A 19,034-nucleotide genomic window follows, 5' to 3' on the forward strand; every position below is an offset into this window, starting at 1 on the left:
AAAGTGGTAAGCATGCATTTGTTTTTGCAAACCTAGTTGCATCTCTTACTGCATTTTCAGGTTGTAAATCACAAAACATGTTGGCATATCTCATGTGTTAATTACCAAATAATATTGTTGCACAATATCATCTGATAATTTTGATTAACAGCTACAATTATGCATAAATGCATTTTGCACATTAGGTTGGATCATATTTTCACAATTTGATCAACAAGAGAGGAAAATGAGCTTTTCAGTTATATCCAACAACCCCCCAAAAAATCTGAAAGAATTTATAAACGCTTTTTCAGGAGCATATTAATCTGACAGATATGTACTATGATTCAACTCATACAATCCTACTTGTTTTTAACAGTTCACTATAGAAGCAATTGTTTGCAGTCTCTGAATATTATTTTTCTCTCAAAAGCAACTAAATTCAACAAAATTTGGCAAACTCTTGAGCATCATTGCATTGCATAAGCAGTAATTATCAGATCAGAAAGACATTATACACAGGTCCTTAAAACCACTAACAAAAGAAAATGTACAATCGGCAGTTAGATTCAGAAATGGCAGATACACAGGTCACACAAATAGGCAAAACTATGGACACCGTTTGCCATGCAAGGAAGAAACAAACACCTCATTTTGGCCTTTACCGTACTGCAGGTGATGAGTGAGTCTGTTTTTATGTGAGTGAGGGGGGAAAGGGAGGGCCAGGTGGCTCTGCGGTTCCAAATTGTCTCTTTTCTCCCTTTTTCCTGCTTTTTGAAGATCAGGTCAACTTAAACGACGATCAAACAAACAAACCCTTTGTCAGAACAGCTCTCAACACCAGTGGACATTTGTACCTGTTTGAAATGTGACTCTACACATTCATCTGTCTATGGCTGTGACTCTGTCCAAGTCAGAGTTAAGAGACCTTCCTCTGGTCAGCTTGTGTGTACAGTAGATTGTCTGTTAGTGGCTGCTTGTCTGTTTTTCTTGCTGTGCATAATACTACGCCACTAAACATAACACTACCACTATGCCACAACCTGTAGTACAAAAACCCAGGTATAAAGTAAGCACAGTTATAGAACTACTTCATCAATAATTGCTTATCAGTCCAGAATTAAATTTCACTTATTTATACAGGAAAAATAAATGTTACAATGCTCTTACTACCTTTCCCTGAATCACTTTTTCCTTCCCTTATACTCTCACACAGTCTCTTTTCCTTTTCCATGTTTTTTTTCTTGTCAATGTCATTATTGAGTGTTGCAGAAATAAGAGACTACGTGAGAGACAGTTAGGCAGGAAAGGAAAAGAAAGAATTACTAATAAAAAGCCCATCAGCTAAACTGGGAAAAAGCTACTGGCTACAATACTTTGGGTCACAAATACACACACGCGCATACAACAAAAATTACCATAATCTTAATCTATCATGACTTTGTGTTAGTAAGAAGCAATGATGGCAGCAGTTGTGACAGAAGGAGTGTGTTAGTATCAATTTACAAATGTAGGACTCTCAAAAAAGGTAATATGAACAAGCTTTGGTGTGTCTGGGATAGAAAGGACTGCAAACTCTTGTTCGATCTTCCTGCACACACCCGCACCACCTTTGTCTCTCCCACCGTAGCTCCGCTCAGTGGGCCTAGCCCAACGTGTTCCTGTGTCACAAGGGTTTTCTCTCCCCCTCTTTCCCTTTCTTTCTTCCTCTTTCACTCTGCCTGCTGCGTCCTTCAATAATACATGAGGTGCAGAGACAGGAGAGAGTGAGTAAGACTTTACACCAAAACAGTGGAAGAAAGCAACAAGAAGGGAGGGAAAGGGGGACAAAGAGCAGAGACACCTATAAACACTACTGTCATGTATAAGTGCAAGATGGTTTGATGGAAGACTGTGTGAAGAGAGGGAGGAGAGGATGGATAAAAGGGGAGGAGTGGCGTTTGGATTTATTTTTTCTCTTCTCTCTCTTCCCTCTCATATCTTTCTCAAGTCCATATCCATCTCTGTTGCTCAGTAGAAGAAGTATACTGCGAATGAAGGAGAGAGGGAGAGTCATTAGTCTAATGGCTCCAGCAATGCACCATAGTCTTAAAATAAAACAGGCAGAGAACACACTGAGCTCTCCTTTTTATAGTGTTTACATGTGTGTTTTTAAAAAATAAAGAACAGATAAAATTGACATTATATAAATTATTTAGTGTAATACGAAATCATGAATAATTGACAAATCAGACACAGGCAGATGTGGGCTTCTTAAAGCAGAAATACAAATATTATGTTGGTGCTGTCTTACACCTGCCACAAAATCAGAAGAACCATCTTTGTATCATATATTCCTGTAAAATTAACAGCATCAACACTAATGTATACTGACATATCAGAGCTATTTACAATGTCCTTTTCTCTGCTGCTAAGAGAAAAGCCATAGCAAACGCTTAATAATAATCTACTTTTTAAAATAAGCTTATCTGTTGAAAAAAACAACTTATCTGTCAGTTATCAGTAAACCAGACAATCTTTATATTAGGATGGAGATGAATCTATCTACTTACAGAATATTATTCCAACCACAATGACTCCAATGATGCCCATCATGATCATCATCTGTAAAGAGAAAACTTTTACTATAATGGTTCGTCCTCGACTTTAAGCTACAATGTGTTTATGCATTAAGTTCAATACATAAAAACAGAAAAGAAAAGATCTGAGTGTCATTTGTTGTACTGAGGTAATTCAATCTCTGTAGTATTTCCGAATCAGTAGTGAAAACGCTACAATAACATTTCCCATTTTCCTCAGAGCATCTGTTCAGGCCTCCACAGCAGCTCATTAGCAGATTAGTGTGTGGAGAGCAAGATGACGGCATTTCCAGAACAGACACTGCGTGTTTGCCTCAGCGCACCTCAGCTCGAGCGGTTGATCAGTGCATTAAATTAAAAGCGCTATGGATTTGATACACAATTCAAACTGTCACTATCACTGTGAACTGCACCACACACTAACAGGCATATTGTTAATTCAGACTTGCATTGCATTATGAGTTTATTTCAGTGAAAACAATCTGGTTAATGGACCCAGATTAATATGCCCACCTTGCAGTTCTTCCACCAGTACTTGTTCTTTAGCTTGGCTGCACAGCTTTCAAACTGGGAGGCTCCGGCTTGGAGAGCGTCCGCTCTGTCATCCAGCTCTGAAAGCTTCTGGTCCCTTTCCAAAACCTTGTCCACATTCACCCTCATGATATCCACCACCTAGCTCACAAAAAGCGAGGATGAGAAAGCATTTGGCATTGTTGAGGAGGAGAGATGAAGCACGACATGCATAGCTAAAGAAGGGGACGGAGGGGTTTCTAAAGGTATATATAACAAATGAAAATAGAAAAGCAGTCACATCCTATTTGTTATATAATAAGAAGACCAGACTTTTTTTTTTTACCAGAAAAAGCAACAACACAGCATTTTTAGATGCTAGCTTGTCCCTGGACAGGAATAAGCAAAGTGCGCAGATGTCCAAATACTGCATTACTCAAATACTGACGAGTGTTTCTATTCCAGCTGCGTTAATACTCTTGACGCACTGCAAGAAAAATCAAATTCTGGGCCAATGTCTTAGTCTGGCCCGCTCTACCTCACCTCCTCAACTTGGGCCTGTGTCTGCTGTAGCCTGCGGTTGCTGGAGGTATTGGGTGGGGCGGGAGGTCCACCGGCTGGAGCTCCATCTGCACCGGGGGCTCCTGGAGCACCGGGGGCTCCACCTGGAGCAGCAGCATCTGGGGCAGACCTGAGAAGAAGCAGGAGGAAGAGGAGCAAAGGAGAACCTTTGATATTCTGATAACTGATCCTTATTTACAGCATGAAGAGAATACTTCACTTTATACTGAGAAGGGAAAAAAAGGCTTTGTATAAGCTTTTTTAATTGGAGGAGTAAATTAAGTTCATTCACCAAATACAGAGGAATAATTAGGCCAGAGTGGAGAAATCACACATGCCGAAGAAGAAAAAAATGCATATGTACAAAAAAGTGGTGAGGAATGCAGAAACTAGGATGTGAAGGGGCAGAAAAGAGGAAGGAAATGAGCAAAGAATGAGTGCAGAATAGGACGAGACTAAGAAAATGGTATGCAAAGAAAGAAAATAAGAGAAAAGAAGAGGCATGGGGAGAAATGTAAGAAAAAGAATGATGGGAGAGAGGATCCTGGTGAGAAAAAAGGGGGAGGGGGTGTTCTTGTGATGGATTACAGAGAGTTGGGTGGTACTGAGAAGAAAAGCTAAAGCTGGAGAGAGAGAGAGAGAGAGAGAGAGAGAGAGAGAGAGAGAGAGAGAGTTTAAAATGAGGAGCTCAAGCTGAAGGAGAGGAGTGAAGGGAAGAAAGGGTTAATCCAGCAGGAGGGGGAGAGGGAATGGGTGCAGAAGGTTTAAAACTGAGCAAACAAGCTGATCATGGGGAGAAGCCACTGACTCAGCCTCCTGGACAGTTTAACACAAAACACAGTCCAGGTAATTCAGCATTAGGTCTTAATGAAAAAGGATGAACAATCAGTCATTTGACATTCATGTTTCACTCGCAGATGATGACTCCAAAGTCCCTAAAACCCTCTGATCCACAATGTGTTTTGTAATAAACTATTTTTAACTATCTATGATGTAAAATCATCTTTAAAAGCTCGATTTAATTCTACATGAAGCCTTAGAGTAACAGCAGTCAACCCTTGAATACATAATTTAGTGATGCTGTGTCGGAAAATTTTACTTGCGTCAGCAAAATCCATCAAGCTTAAATAAATCAGTTCAGTTCTCGACCCCCGCATGAAAAAAAACCCCACATATTCATTTAAATACATATTTATCCAAAGCATTTCAATAGATATTTTAAATGATGTTGTTGTGAAAAGAGTGCAGTAAAAAAAACCCGCATTAATACTCACATCTTCTATGCAGCTGTTTGAACTGACTCACGGGCAGCGGAGGAGGGGAGACGGGCTGAGAGGCAGGAGAGGGAGGGTCTGAAGTACAACACTAAAGAAAAAACAACAGCAGGATCACACACAGAAAGAGACGAGAATGTATAGGTCCAAACCAAAGTCCAAATTTTCAATTAGCAAAGTGATTAAAGTGCCGCGCTAACAGTAAACTGAGGCGGAGGGTCTTGGCGCAGTGGAGCCGATCTTCTAGCGATGCATTTATACTGCAAGTCGTCAGCAAAGTACCGCAATACCGAGACACGTAGTAGGGGGGTCGGGTGATAATTCACTGTGTGACGGGACCGGAGAGCTGGACGTGAAGAGAGAAGAGAGAGCAGCCTTAAGAGCAAAGTACTTCTTGATTATAATCCATTCAGGAGAAATCCACGCATGTTTAGATTCCTGCGGGTCTGCGTCCAGCTGCTCCAAGTGATGCTGCTCCTGGATGCTGAGGCGCAGCGCTGATTGGCTGGCTGGCTGAGTTGCCTCTTCTTAAAAAAAAAAAAGCTACTGGCAAATGCGTGCAATTTCAAAAATTGAAGGGGAAAAAGTCCAGTCATGAAAATTCTCTTGTCTCTGTTTGATTTCTGTCCCCACCTCTCTCTCTCTTTCTCTCTTTCTCTCTCTCTCTCTCTCTCTCTCTCTGTGCAGACTGACGTGCGTCTTGCGTGAAGTGCGGTAGTTCCGTCCGTGAAAGTGTTATGGCACTGTAGGCTGCTGCAATAATGCGTCTCTCTCCCTGCCTTCTCCACTTGGACTCGTAACGACAGTGCGGTACCCCTCCCCCCCCTCCTCCTCCTCCTCCTCCTCCTCTCTCTTGCTCCCCTCACACTTTGCAGTACTGCAGCTCTGTGTCGGATAGGGCGGCAGGACGACACTGCGGTACAGTGGATGCCTACAGAGTGTTGACTCGACTGTTTCCTCCTGGCCTGGGATTCTCCCAATTCCCTCCTCCACCTGCTCTTGCATCACATTTTTGCCTTTGCAATACCTCCTGTTTAATTTCTAGGAGGGTCTTCTTCCATTTTGATTTTTTTTACTCTGTGGGTGTTTAAGGAGAGGAATTAACGTGGAAAACATTAAAAATGTGATGCTTTTCAGTTGTGGAGAGGAAAAACATGACACTCTATATTGCCAAAAGTATGTGGACACCCACTTTATTTTGTTGTATTGTGCTTTGGGTTTGGTACCTTATTTTCCAATTAAAAAATCTTAATGCTACATACAATTTTAGACCAGTGGCACCCAACCTTTTTGGTTTGTAACCCTTTAAATTGAAGCAATATCCACTCACAGTGCTTTGTCACAGTTTGTTTTAGTTGCAAGTAGAGTGATGTTCTTCTCTTAGATCTGTCTTATTTGAATAATGGTTACATAAAATAATAAATAAGATACAACACGTTCACGATAATACCGTGAAAACTGGGTGCTGGATCCTTAAAGTAGTTGATAAATAATAATAATGGTTATATACCTGAAGAGGTATAACTATCCTGTATTTCACATTTTTAAAAAGCAAATCTAAGGGGGAAAAAAATTCATTTAGCAGATAGATTTTTTTTCCTTTCTTTTTATCATTTCATAACCTCTCAGATTAATCTTGCAGGGTGGGAACCGCTCTTTCAGGCAATGGTACAGGCCTTGTTCTTTTTGGTGATGTCCATAAAGAGATTGTTTCCCAGTTTGGTGTGTAAGAAGTTGACTGGCCTGCCAACAGCCTTGTGGAAGGCCTTCCCAGCAGAGTGGAGGCCGTTTCTATAGACCTGCAACGATTGATCGGCAGAATCGAATAAATCAACAAATATACTGATAATTGAATCATAAGTAATTTTTTAAGCAAAAATATCAGGTTCCAGCTTCTCAAATATGAAGATTTGCTGCTTTTTTCTGTCATATATAATTGTACAATAAATATATTTGAGATATGGAGCATTACTCAGACAAAACAAGATATCTGAAGATGTCACTTTGGGCTGTGGGAAATTATAATTGATATTTTTCACAATTATCTGAAATTTTATAGACTAAATGAGTAATTGAGAAAATTATCAATTACTTTTTACTGAAAATAGGCCTAATCATTAGTTCCAGCAGCATATTAATGCCTATTAGAGTCAGAGCTGTAAATCAGCTGTTATCATCTTCTTGCAGATATATCAGTGTGTGTCTGCCGATTAGTAACAAGAAACTGCAGTAAAGAAATGCAAAACTAAGTTTGTGGTCATTTAGACATTACAAATTTTTTTTTAAAGTTAATCTTAGGGCTCCAAATCAAGATTGTTTTTAAAAATTTACCATCAGCCAGAATATTGATATCAATATCGGCCTCAAAAATCCATTATCGGTCAGCTTATAATGGCTTTGAAATTATACAACATTCATTCATTCATACAATAATCACATTCTTTTGCTGATATAATGTATGACTTCATACAGGAAAAAATATGAATGAACAAAGTAATGCCTTTTGAATGGTGTCAACGACTTTAAGAACAAAGTCAAGCATTAACACAATTCATTGCACAACAAATTAGCAAAATCACCCTTTATTCATTATTTTAAATGGCTCCTCTCATACTGAGCTCCATCTCTGACCTTTGATCTCCCAGTGGGTCGCTCTCTATTCTGACATTCTCTGGCAAGATCATCAAAGCATTTGATCAGAACAAAGAAGACCAGTTCTTTGCTGTATGAGATCTAAGGAACCAAAGAAGGCATCTTTTCCAGTCAAGTCTTAAAATGTATTTTCAGGCTTTTATATCATTTTGTTTGTGTTGATCAGGAAAATCAGTTGTTAATGGGGTCAAAAACAATCAATAAAAGAAGGTGCATGATGTATGCTACTTCTTAACACATAAACCACTTCTCTTTTTTCATATAACTTACAAAAAAGGCAATATACAGAGTGACAGCATGAAATCACATCACTAGACTCCAACAGTCCTTATTGGCTGGTCTGATGTATTTGCCGGTGCGGTTTGGTCGACGATGTTAGCGGTGTTTGCCGGTGCGGTTGAAGCGTCTGTAGAGGAAGCGGATCCTCTTCTCCAAGTTGTGTCTGTCCAGAGTCATCATTCTGTCTCCCACCATCTTCTTCTTCCTGATTAGACGCTGCAGTTCATTACCTTTGAAAGCCTTCAGCCAGCAGGGGGCCACAATGAGGTCTTTGGGATGAGCTTTGAAATCCCCTGTAGACACAAAGCGAGGAGATCAGTTTCTGCACCGAATATGTGCCAGAAAGACAAGAGAAAAGCGAGCAAACGTGTACTAAATGTCATAAACTCAGCAAAGCATCATCTGATCCAGAAAGTGGTCTTGAATTTATTTAGAACTAGTAAATTTTTAGGATATTTTTCCTCATTCGAATTGAGGGTCTAATGACAGAGGATGCTGTATTGCTGTACAGTCTGTGTTGCCCCGAGGCAAATTTGTGAAATTGGGCTAACCAAATATTAAATTATTGACTTGACTCTTCAAACTGCATCCTGCAAATTTATTCTGCAGTTTTATTCGTGTTACGCTAACCGATTCTCAACTCAGGCTATTTCTATAAAACCTTTAGTCTAGTAACTCAGATTATGACATTATTCAGGACTTTTGTTCCTTCTGCCACCAACAAGAAAACTTAATAAGTTAACTAATCAAGTGAAAAATTTGAATTCATAGTTGCATAGAACATATGGTTTTATTAGACAGCAAACCAAAAACTGTCTTCATTCAACCCAATCGATATTAAAATTAAACAGTTAAACACTTACCTAAGATTCCTATGTTATCATAAACTCCGTACATGCTCCTCTTCTCAGTCCACCTGTCCACTTTTTTCAGCTGTGGGATGGCATGCATCCTGATCTGGCAGCATGTACCTGAAGACAACATGTTGTTTCAAGTCAGTATTGAGTATCCCTTGAACATATAATATATTTATTATATAAGACCCTAAAAACATGCTGCTAAGATGTGGAGGAAGCTGCAAATAAGTTCAGATAGAAACAAGCTTTTGACAGTGTACAACACGTTTTATGTGTACATGATAGTGGTGCAACAGATCGTAGTTGATCCGTGGATCATGCCCCCACGGTTTGGCACTTATGTGAACCGCGGATTAATTGTAAAATTGAATGTCTCATTCATGACAACTTCAACAAATTGCTGTAAGTGCAAGTCATGGACAGACAACATGTCGCTAACAGGGATTTTAAAGAGCGATGACCAAACCAGCATTTAACAGGTCCGTAGTGACATCTGAAGGTATGTTTACACGATGTTTAGTGTGCCGCAGCTGAGCAGGTAATTAGTATTCTACCTGCTAACTGACATTAGCGGTGAATGTTAGTTTTGTGGCTCGTTCAACAAACTAAGCTGCAGGACAAGTTGTGTGTTCATGTTTGTAAGTTATCAAGTTGTGATGATGTGGACACAGGATGTTGTTTCATTCATTACCGTGTTTAAAAGAGGAAAGTATCATGCTTCATATTGCAATTTAATTTTACAATTGAGCTTTGAATATTTTATATATTTTAAGATTTTATTTAAACATTGGACATCTTGAATGTTGTTTTCATTTAAGACCATGGGCAAAAGATCCTTGCTGTAAGTGTTTTACAGAATATATGGAAAGCAAAGTTTTATTTGATTGATTGATTGATTGATTTAAAAATCAATTTATCGTTTGGAGTCATTTTTGGTTCTTTTGGAGTCCAAATTCTCTAGTTCCAGCTTTTTAAATGAACACATTTTCTGTTTTTAAGTCGTCTACGACAATAAACGGAATATATTTGAGTTGTGGACAAATCAAGACATCTGAGGTTGTCATCTTGGACTTTAGGAAATAGTGATCAAAATGTTTCACCAATTTAAGACATTTTATGGACCAAACAACTAGTTGAATAATCGAGAAGATAATCGACAGATTAATCGATAATGATAATAATCGTTATAGTCTTGTTATATGTCATCATATCTCAATCCTGTGGTGAAAATGCATCATCAACATGAAAAACAAAAGCATGCAAACTAGACATAAAAGGGATATTGCTGCTGGAGTTCAGACAGTTAAGTCTTTGAATTAGTCCCTGAAACCAGTGCCACCAGTACTCACCAGTAGAAATGGTCCTGACAGTGTGCAGCAGAGTCCCAGCAGACCGACAGAAGGAGGCTCCAGCTCCCAGTAAACCTCCCAGTACAGACATGTCCGGAATTTACTAAGATAAAACACGGACTTATTACTTCAGATGAAAAATATTCAGTATAAACTAAACTGGGTTGTTAATCTGTGGGTTGTTTTATTGCTTCCATCACACAATTCAGTTGCTTCGTGCTGTCTCAAAGATCTTTCATTGACCCTTAGCTTTAGCTTTAGCTAGCACGTTACATCAAAGTCAGTATTGTGAATATTACCTGTTTCCACGTCTAAAAGCGGTCTGGTGCCAGTTGAGTCCTTTGTTATTATCACAACGATTGGTTAATTAAAGCCTCGGGTGGGTATATTTCATTTAAAAATATGTGTTATTGACGCCTCAACATGCTCCCTGTGACCGCTTCCATCTTACTCTGTATCCCATAATGCAAAGCGCCGGTACCGTATTCTCGTTAGATCAGCGCAAAAACAATTGTTTGCATCTTTTTATGACATTTTTCACCCAGTAGAGGGAGGTGGCGGAGGACCAAATAAATCAAATGAATGGAAATGTACCAAGGGTCATCTTTTTTTGTAAAGTTAAAATAGCCAAACATATGAATTCATTCAGACAACTCTATGGCCCAAAATATGTCTACTTCACTGACAGAGGCCAGATCTTTGTATTTAGCATATGAAAGGCTGGATTACCAACGGGTAATTTCCAGGCTCCCAGGGGCCCACAAAAGCCCAGGTTTACTCCATATCATTTGGGTACATAATCTGATAAATCGCACATTTCCACCATAGAACCACATCCTTATTCCCTGGTGCCCAATTTAACATATTCGGATGACTCGCTCTGTCTGACTAACAGCCAAAAACCCACAGATGTTGAGATTACTATCATGGGAAACAAGCAAATATTCACCTTTGAGAAGCTGGTGCCAGTAAATTTGTTGGCATTGTTGAGTTGGAATTTTTCTTAAGAAATAATTAAACGATCAATCCATTATCAAAACTGTTGCATTTTCTGACAGTCGTCTAATCGTTAATCATCTAATTTCTGTTCTAGAGTAATACTATATATAGTGGGGATCAATGTAAGTTTAAATGGCCACTACACCGATTATACACAACAAGATCAGTTTGCTTGTCAAGAGGAGCGCTACTCAACCTGTGAAAACAGTTGTATAATGTCCTCTGTGATTCTGGAGGGACCTTTCTGATGTTTTTTTAAAAAAATAATATGATGACATGGGGGTCTGGGACTGGGATAGGTTTGAGTTACATCATGGGGAATGTAAGATCCAGTGTTTTTGGAGCTTGACGCATACTAGAGACTAAAATCTATCTCCTGTCGCTTCAATCAAGGTAAACCACAAGCTAGGTGGAACAATAAATTGCAAATTCTAGGTTATGTTTCAGTAATGGTTTGCACATGTACAATATCATGCCTTATGTACTACTTATGTGTAGAAGCAAATCCACTCAATAAATGCGTTACATAGAAGTCTCAGGAGTCCAAGTTTGGATTAGGTCATTTACATCCAATTGCAGTTTTTTTCACTAAGAGTGTAAAAGGTTGAAAGGTGAGTAAACCACAACAAAATGTACGTAAAGCTTAAACAATCAATTATTCAGTTAATCCATCTTCAGAAAGTTTATCTGAACTATTTATAAGTTTATAAGTAAAAACTGAACATCCCTCTATTCTGAATTTGAGTTAATGCCTTCTAGACGACGTTATAGGACACCTCTGGTTGAACAAAAAAGATACATAAAGGATCCTTTGTCCCAAATGAATTAATTTAATGAACAAACAGCACAAGAATATCCCCATGTTGGAGGAATCCATTAACTTTTTAAACTGTGTAACAGATTCACACAAAATATATTGCTGTACTGTTGATGTTTGACCTTATGACCTTGTGTCTTCATTATTTTTTTCTTAATTTTTATTATGCTGTTGTTCTCAATGGTGAAACAAAGACAAATTTCCTGCTGCAGTGGGATAGAGGTGGATATTTTATTGACCAGGTTAATTGAGAAAGTAATTGGCAGATTAATCTGTAATGAAAATGATCATCAGTTGTAGCCATAAGCTAATACTAAAAAACTTTTTTCCCCCATCTAATCTGGTTATAATGTATTTCAGAGAAGGGCTGACATTTTGCTGATCAGTTTTAGATCAGCTGCTGAACCTCTTGTTGGAATGAAAACATGAAAACCTGCAGACATCCAGGGTATTTACTCTTTTTCTTTTTTTTCTTTCTCTTTCTCTCTTTCTCTCTCTCTCTCTCTCTCTCTCTCTGTCTCTCTCTCTCTCTCACACACACACACACACACACACACACACACACACACACACACACACACACACACACACACACACACGTAGAGACACACCACACTCTGATACTACTTTCAGTCTTACTGTTCAAAAGCACTGGATGGAATATTTTGTCATTTTCAAAGAAACAAGTGCTGTTAAACTTGTCTATATTTCATTCTTGGTAAGACGTCAGAGTGGAAATTTAAACCAGACAAAACATTATTAAACATTAGATAGGTTCCATTGAGCTTTTACACTGCAACAGGCTGTGCAGAGAAACACTGTTACTGTAAGTGAGCAGTGTGTGTCTGAAGCCTAAATTTGCTGCAAGAAATGTTTGACTTTTAACTTTATTTTTATATGTGCAAAATACTTTGGATCCACAATGAAAATATATAATAAAGATCTGTTTGTACGTGCACGGAAAGATTAGGATGCATTATTTTTCACCATAAAGAAACAAACATGAATCATTCGCTTAGTCTTTGCATCACAGATAGAGTTAGGTTCCAGTCATGACTCCCAACCTCATAGCGCTCAATAAAAAGCTGACATGACAAAATTATACATTTTCTCAGCAGAGCAGCTTTTTTTTTTATCTGTGCTCTGCTTCCTCTGCCAGTAACACATAAGTGGAACATTACATATCATCACTTACACATACAGTTTACAGTACCATGATATAATCGTATCACTAAAATTAAACCACAGTAAACAGTGTTTACAATAATTCAGATAATTGTATTGCTTGGTAAAGTTAAATGCCGATTCCAGATTAGAGAAGAAAAGCTGTGACTAAGAGAAGCAGAGATAACACAGCAAGAGCTTGACGCAGGAACAAACTACTCAGTTCCTCAACTTCTACTGAAGAAATCTGATTTGACTATTTTCCAAGCTCATCCTTATTAACATAATCTTCACCTGCCTTCCTACAAGCTCAAAGCTCAATTGTTTCCACATGAGGGGCATTTTCCTTCACAGTGCTCTCACCCAATATTCAGATGCAGTGGGGGTGACTAAACATCAGCTCTAGGAAAGATGACCCCACACTGAGTGACACACACATGCTCCCAACACTTAATGAGCTTCACAGCAACACAAGATGTGAGAGTCTTTACACTGTGGCCTTTTTGACAAACTGTAGCTGGAAGTTTATTTCACTGATTTAAATTTGAAGGCTGTGGCAGCTTTTGATGTGAGTAGGAAGTTCGGGGTGAATGAGGTGACAAGATGAAAAGACTTTAAACTTACAGTATCACTCAGCCAGCAGCAGACACATGGCTGGTAGCCTCTACCAGGGAAAATGTCTCCACAAGATAAAGAAAAACAGCTCTGTGGTTTCACCCACACGTTCTCATGTGTCTATCTATCTATCTATCTATCTATCTATCTATCTATCTATCTATCTATCTATCTATCTATCTATCTATCTATCTATCTATCTAATCTTTTTATCTATCCTGAATTTTCTCTCTAGAAAAATGTTAAATCTAAGAACTTTTTTCTCTCTGCCATGAGCAAATATTTGCCTCAAATGAGAGTCTTATAATGTTTTACCAAAAACACAAATCTTTGTCTTCAAGGACAACACCCTTAATTAGTGCTTCATTACAAGCAGGTGTGCTGAAAAGATCAACTAGAAAAAAGTAACATGTCACACGTCACAAAAGAGGTAGATAACCAGAAACTAAATGGAAATTAAAAACATACTCATGCATACAGTATTCTGGCTCAAAATGCCCTCTAAAGTGTCCCCACAGTATGATAAAATGCCCTCTAAGCTGTCCGCACAAAGGAGAAAAAACACCAAAGTTCTGTAATGACTGTCTAGTTATGGGTAAATCAGAATAAAAAGCCCATAAAAGGCCTCTATATGTGACAATCTTGAATGAAGTGCCATCATGGTGCCCTTTCAGTGGAAGAATTTGTGAAAAACCCCCTTTGTAAGAACCCCCAAAAATGAGAAAATATGATGTGCCCTTTAAATGAAGATGATGTAATACAGTGTGCTATGATGCTGTTGTAATGCTGTGAGCTGGAGGCTCTGTATGGGTGACCTTCTAGTGATCAAAAAAAAAAAAAAAAAGGAAAAAGTGCAATTTAGGGCTCCCTTAAGTCTTACATACTGAAGTAGAGAATTGGGTGCCCTCTCTCGCCCTGTTGGTCCCCTATGCCCTCATATAGATGAATGAATTGAACCCTTGAGTCTTTGACCTTGTGTAAGTCTAGTAGATACTGTATATTCCACTTCTTGCATCGGCCCAGCAAGGTGCTTTACTGAAATTGCATGAATGAGTATTGAGAATTTAACTTTTTACAGAACTAAAATCAGACATCAAAAGTAAACAACTAGTTATAACAGTAAGCTGAGTTATGTCAATTTATATTGAAAACACATAGACAGAGCTCAGCTTGCTTCAGCTGTCTAATTAGATAAAGTTCAGTAAAAATGAAAAGACATGTCTCTATTAACTTCTGCTTATATGAATGTAAATTATAATCGCGTTACACTCAACTTCTAATCTCTAAATGCTAAAACAATAATAAACAAGTGTTTGACTGACAGCGTAGACCCATTTCTACTGTGGAAGCGGCGCTATAAGAACTGACGAAAAGGAACATAAAGAAAGCGAGAATGGAGATGATGATTCACTTTCATGAATATCCATGAGAACAAAATAACTGAATTACTAAATGTCCTCTTTCTCATACTGGTGATGATAGTGAGAACTGAGTTAACCAGCAGTTGTGAATGCAACTGACTGGCAGTGACGAAGGAATGACGGGTGGTTTGGCGTTACAGTTTTGCCATCTCAGTTTCAAAGCAACAACTAGGGCTTCCGTAAATGACACTGAACTGATTTGTAAACAAGTAATATTCACTGAAGTGTGTGAGAATAATTTTAATATAGTTTACTGCTATTTTGGCACAAAATCATTTCTGAACAGAGGCTTCACTTCAAGCCCCAATAATGTATTTCAGTAGACACCAACATTCATGGTCCCATACAAGATATTTTATCCAGCCATGTATATTTTGGCTTGCAAATTGTATAATGTTACATATTTTAACATATTTGATGTGAAGAGGGAAACAGAATGTATAAGAGAGAATCCGGGGGAGGAAGTGGGTCCCCTTGTTTACATCTCTGTCTTACAGTTTCCAGGCTGACAAAGACAAACCGCATCAAAGCCTGTCTTGTAGCTGAAGTCACATGATCAGCAGAGGAACTACCAAACACTCCACCCTCCGCCTCTGTGAACACCCACGGGCCCATATATACCTCATCAGCCCCATCTCACAAAAACACATCAGAGAACACATCAAGCAAAGAGAAAGAAAGATTTTACAGGGTGGAAAAAGAGCCCTTTCTAGATAAATTGAAACAGTAGCCAAAACCAACAAAAATGCTTCTGACGTATTTCATCTTTGGGCTGATTACCTTTCTTATGACAGGTAAATTAACACAAAATCTTTATTTTTTTTTTAATCTCTTGGCATTAAAATGTATATTACTGTTGATGCCTAGATATTTTACAAGCTATGGTTACATACTTTCTTTCTGAAATGATTTTTTTGTGTGTGTTTCTTCTTTAGGAGCTCAATGTGAGGTAACCGAGGTGCTTGTTGAAGCAGGCTCTCAGGCTATTCTACCCTGTAAAAGCGACTCTTCATCCCCCTTTCCCCCTGCCATCGTCTGGAGTCAAGCCAACAAAGGGTAAGACACTTTTTTATTCTCCTCTTCACTTGTCCATGTCCTTTTCCCTCTCTGCTCTATCTCTCTGTCTCCCATGTTTCCCCATCTATCCCATTCCTTAACTTCAAAATAAACACCTTCCTTCCATTCACAGCACTGTTTGGAGGAGGCAAAAGAGTGGCCTGCACTACTGGGGCGCCATTTGGTCCCACCGCGTACGATGCCCCCACTCCCAGTTCGAAAGAGGCGATTACAGCCTGCAAATCAACAATGTGAGAGAGGCGGATGGAGGCGTTTACACCTGCCAAGTGCAACACAGAGACCACCTTTTTGAAAATGTGGTCATGCTTAGAGTCATCAAAGGTAAGAAACAACTTATACACAGCCTTACAATCCCAGAAGTTTTAATGTCTATAGTGGGTTTGTTCACTGCACTGTAGCAACTTAATTTGCTAAATCAGTGGACACGATTCAACGTAATAGGATATTGATTGAGTGTTGATCAAGCATGTAAAGACTCATAGTAATTTGATCAAATTTGGATGATGTGCTGGTGTTAGACTTGTACTATTCAGTGTATATTGAGATTTAATGTTTGACCGGGTAGAAATTTCTTCAAATAAATGTCCTGATTGAGAATATTTTGGTTTCAAATAAAAGCAGATTTTAACAATTGATAAAGAATTTTAAAAAATGTTGTACAAACAATCTATGAACTGTGGGTCTATTGAATGTCAGTAATCTCATCCTCGCCTTCATCCTCCACAGTATCGGTCTCCCCAGCGGTTCCCACTACAGGGAATGATGTTACAATCACCTGTAATGTGACTCCTGGGCCTTCGGAAGACAGCGTGCAGTGGAAATTGAACAACAGCCCATTTGTGTCTCAGACTCGCATCACCTCACAAAGAGTAGTCATCCCTAAAAATGTTGTGAAGGAAAAGGCAACTATGAAACTGACAGGAAACTGGACTTGTGTTGTGTACTCTAAGGGCAAAGAGGGGCGAGCTTCAGCATCTCTGTCTGTTAAAGGTGAGATATTCAGAAAAGGAAATTTAGAAGGTTGAATTGTTGTAAGATGTGGAGCTTTTGGTTTAAATATGTATCTTAAACTCTCCTCTTTCTCTCACAGGAATCATCCAACCACCCAAAGACAACAAAAAGGTGTATGCTGCCATGGGGTCTGCAGTCACACTCCCCTGTGTGTTCAGCCGTGGTTTAAATGCCTCAGAACCACTCTGGGAGAAACTGAAAGCCAGCTATCTTTTTAATCCTGCCCCCGACCACCTTCCTCCCTCCTTCTCCCAATCCTTCCTGTCCTCTCAGGTGCCCTGGGACAGGTCTGCCAGTGTGGAAGAGGTTGGGTTTGGGGATGAGGGCAAATACAGATGCTCTGGGACCATCGGAGAACAAAGACTGACTCGATATATGCAGCTCGTTGTTGCCAAAAGTAAGCTCATGATGTTTCAGTTTATGTTTGTGTGAAAATCAAATTTTTATTTTTTGCCATAAACATTTAATTACATTTTCTTGTTTTCTATCAGTTGACAGCACAACCCCATCAAAGAAAAAAGCCTCAATGACGCTGACCTGCCAACTGACCGACGAAAGCGAAGTCACCGAGTATGAGTGGGTTCATGTGACCTATGACCTCAATGGCACCCAGTCAGTTGAGTCCATCCAGAATGGAAAGACTCTTAGCATCGGCAAGGTGTCAGATGAGAACTGGGGCGAATGGGCATGTCGTTTCTATGGGAAAGAAGGCATTTTGGGAAACGTAACATACAACGTTCAACTGATGAGTAAGTTCTCTCCTATTTTTTCTATTAATGCTGTGTGATAATGTCACAAATTAATGCTGTCAAAATATACCATCATATCAGCAGCAAAAACAATCAGGGATACATGTACATGCAAAATAAGCCTTCGTCTGACTTTTTTTGTGGTCTTTTTGTGGTCGTCTGGTTTTTTGCCACAGGTGGTTTGAGTGGAAAAAAATCAACAGGTCTCTCACACAACACCACAGCAGTGGTCGGTCTCAGCATCCTGCTCGTTGTTCTGCTGCTGATTCTGGCTCAGATGTACAAAAACCACCAAAGGGTAAGAATCTGTAGTTCACAGCACCGCAAATATTACCATTGTTCAAAAACTAAGACTCAGATTTTTTGGGGGGAAAAGAGGAAAAAGAAAAAACTGTTTTATGGGATTATTTCAGTTTCTAAATTTCTTACTAATATTGTTTTTTCCATGCAAGATGTAAAATCTTGAAATGAGGGAGATTATTGTCTTTGTTTCAAGATAAGTCACTTGATTCTAAAGAACGCTTTGCATGAGTTTCATCTGAAAGAAATGACCAAATCTAATTAACTGATTTCTCATGTTACATGGAAGATCGGTATTAAAAATAAGAATAAAGAAATTAATACAAAAATGAAAATTGAGCGACATATATGTGTAAATTAATTCATCATTTACTGTGTCGCTCATTTTAATAACTTTTCGGTTTTTTTATCCACAGAGGAAAAGGATCTTTCAGTACCCTGCGCTGGAGACGATTGTTCACACCATCTCCAATGAGCGTGAGGAGAGAGAGAGGAGCCACGTGAAAGAGTAAAGACATGTTAAAGAAAAGGCATTGCAAGAAAGTATTCACTGTCCCAAGTGAGATGTGTTTTCTTCAAGCCTGCAAAAAGTTGGGAGTTGTTTTGCACAGGTTTTTATAAATACAGTATATTCAGAGCAGACGTTGTAGCAGTCCTGTTGTTGTTTCAAGAATTTAAAATGTTGTATATATATATATCCTGTTATTTCTGTTGTAACTGTTTTGTTCAATGTGAGAATGTATTTGCTTGTGTATATACTGAGAATAAAGTGTTTTAAAAATAAAAAAATGCAGTACATTTAACAGAAATAAATTTGGTTTTATTGATTACATTATATACA

The 19,034-nt window shown here is 38.7% G+C and overlaps 3 protein-coding genes across 4 annotated transcripts; 1 reads left to right on the plus strand and 2 right to left on the minus strand.

The window, feature by feature from the left end:
• Window positions 1-60: 60 nt before the first annotated feature.
• vamp1b (vesicle associated membrane protein 1b) lies at window positions 61-6,798 on the minus strand. 2 transcript variants are annotated; one of them, XM_042423076.1, is made up of 6 exons: window positions 6,526-6,798; window positions 4,904-4,994; window positions 3,612-3,759; window positions 3,072-3,230; window positions 2,532-2,583; window positions 61-2,006 (listed from the first exon to the last, which is right to left on the minus strand). In XM_042423076.1, coding segments are annotated over exons 2-6 (378 nt in total). In that variant the 5' UTR covers window positions 4,906-4,994; window positions 6,526-6,798; the 3' UTR covers window positions 61-1,989. The 2 variants fall into 2 exon arrangements, with proteins under 2 accessions (XP_042279010.1, XP_042279009.1); XM_042423075.1 differs by lacking the exon at window positions 6,526-6,798 and adding an exon at window positions 5,104-5,683.
• A 671-nt stretch (window positions 6,799-7,469) lies between these two features.
• mrpl51 (mitochondrial ribosomal protein L51) lies at window positions 7,470-10,528 on the minus strand. Its single transcript, XM_042423072.1, has 4 exons — window positions 10,340-10,528; window positions 10,041-10,143; window positions 8,698-8,805; window positions 7,470-8,127 (listed from the first exon to the last, which is right to left on the minus strand). The coding sequence occupies exons 2-4, from the start codon at window positions 10,129-10,131 to the stop codon at window positions 7,931-7,933; spliced, it is 396 nt and encodes a 131-aa protein (XP_042279006.1). The 5' UTR covers window positions 10,132-10,143; window positions 10,340-10,528; the 3' UTR covers window positions 7,470-7,930.
• A 4,988-nt stretch (window positions 10,529-15,516) lies between these two features.
• LOC121905042 (lymphocyte activation gene 3 protein-like) lies at window positions 15,517-18,976 on the plus strand. The gene is made up of 8 exons (XM_042422982.1): window positions 15,517-15,850; window positions 15,992-16,112; window positions 16,246-16,454; window positions 16,860-17,123; window positions 17,224-17,541; window positions 17,636-17,893; window positions 18,070-18,191; window positions 18,610-18,976. The coding sequence occupies exons 1-8, from the start codon at window positions 15,802-15,804 to the stop codon at window positions 18,703-18,705; spliced, it is 1,437 nt and encodes a 478-aa protein (XP_042278916.1). The 5' UTR covers window positions 15,517-15,801; the 3' UTR covers window positions 18,706-18,976.
• Window positions 18,977-19,034: the final 58 nt, after the last annotated feature.

The sequence above is a fragment of the Thunnus maccoyii genome, chromosome 10 (genome assembly GCF_910596095.1).
Source record: "Thunnus maccoyii chromosome 10, fThuMac1.1, whole genome shotgun sequence".
NCBI lineage: Eukaryota > Metazoa > Chordata > Actinopteri > Scombriformes > Scombridae > Thunnus > Thunnus maccoyii.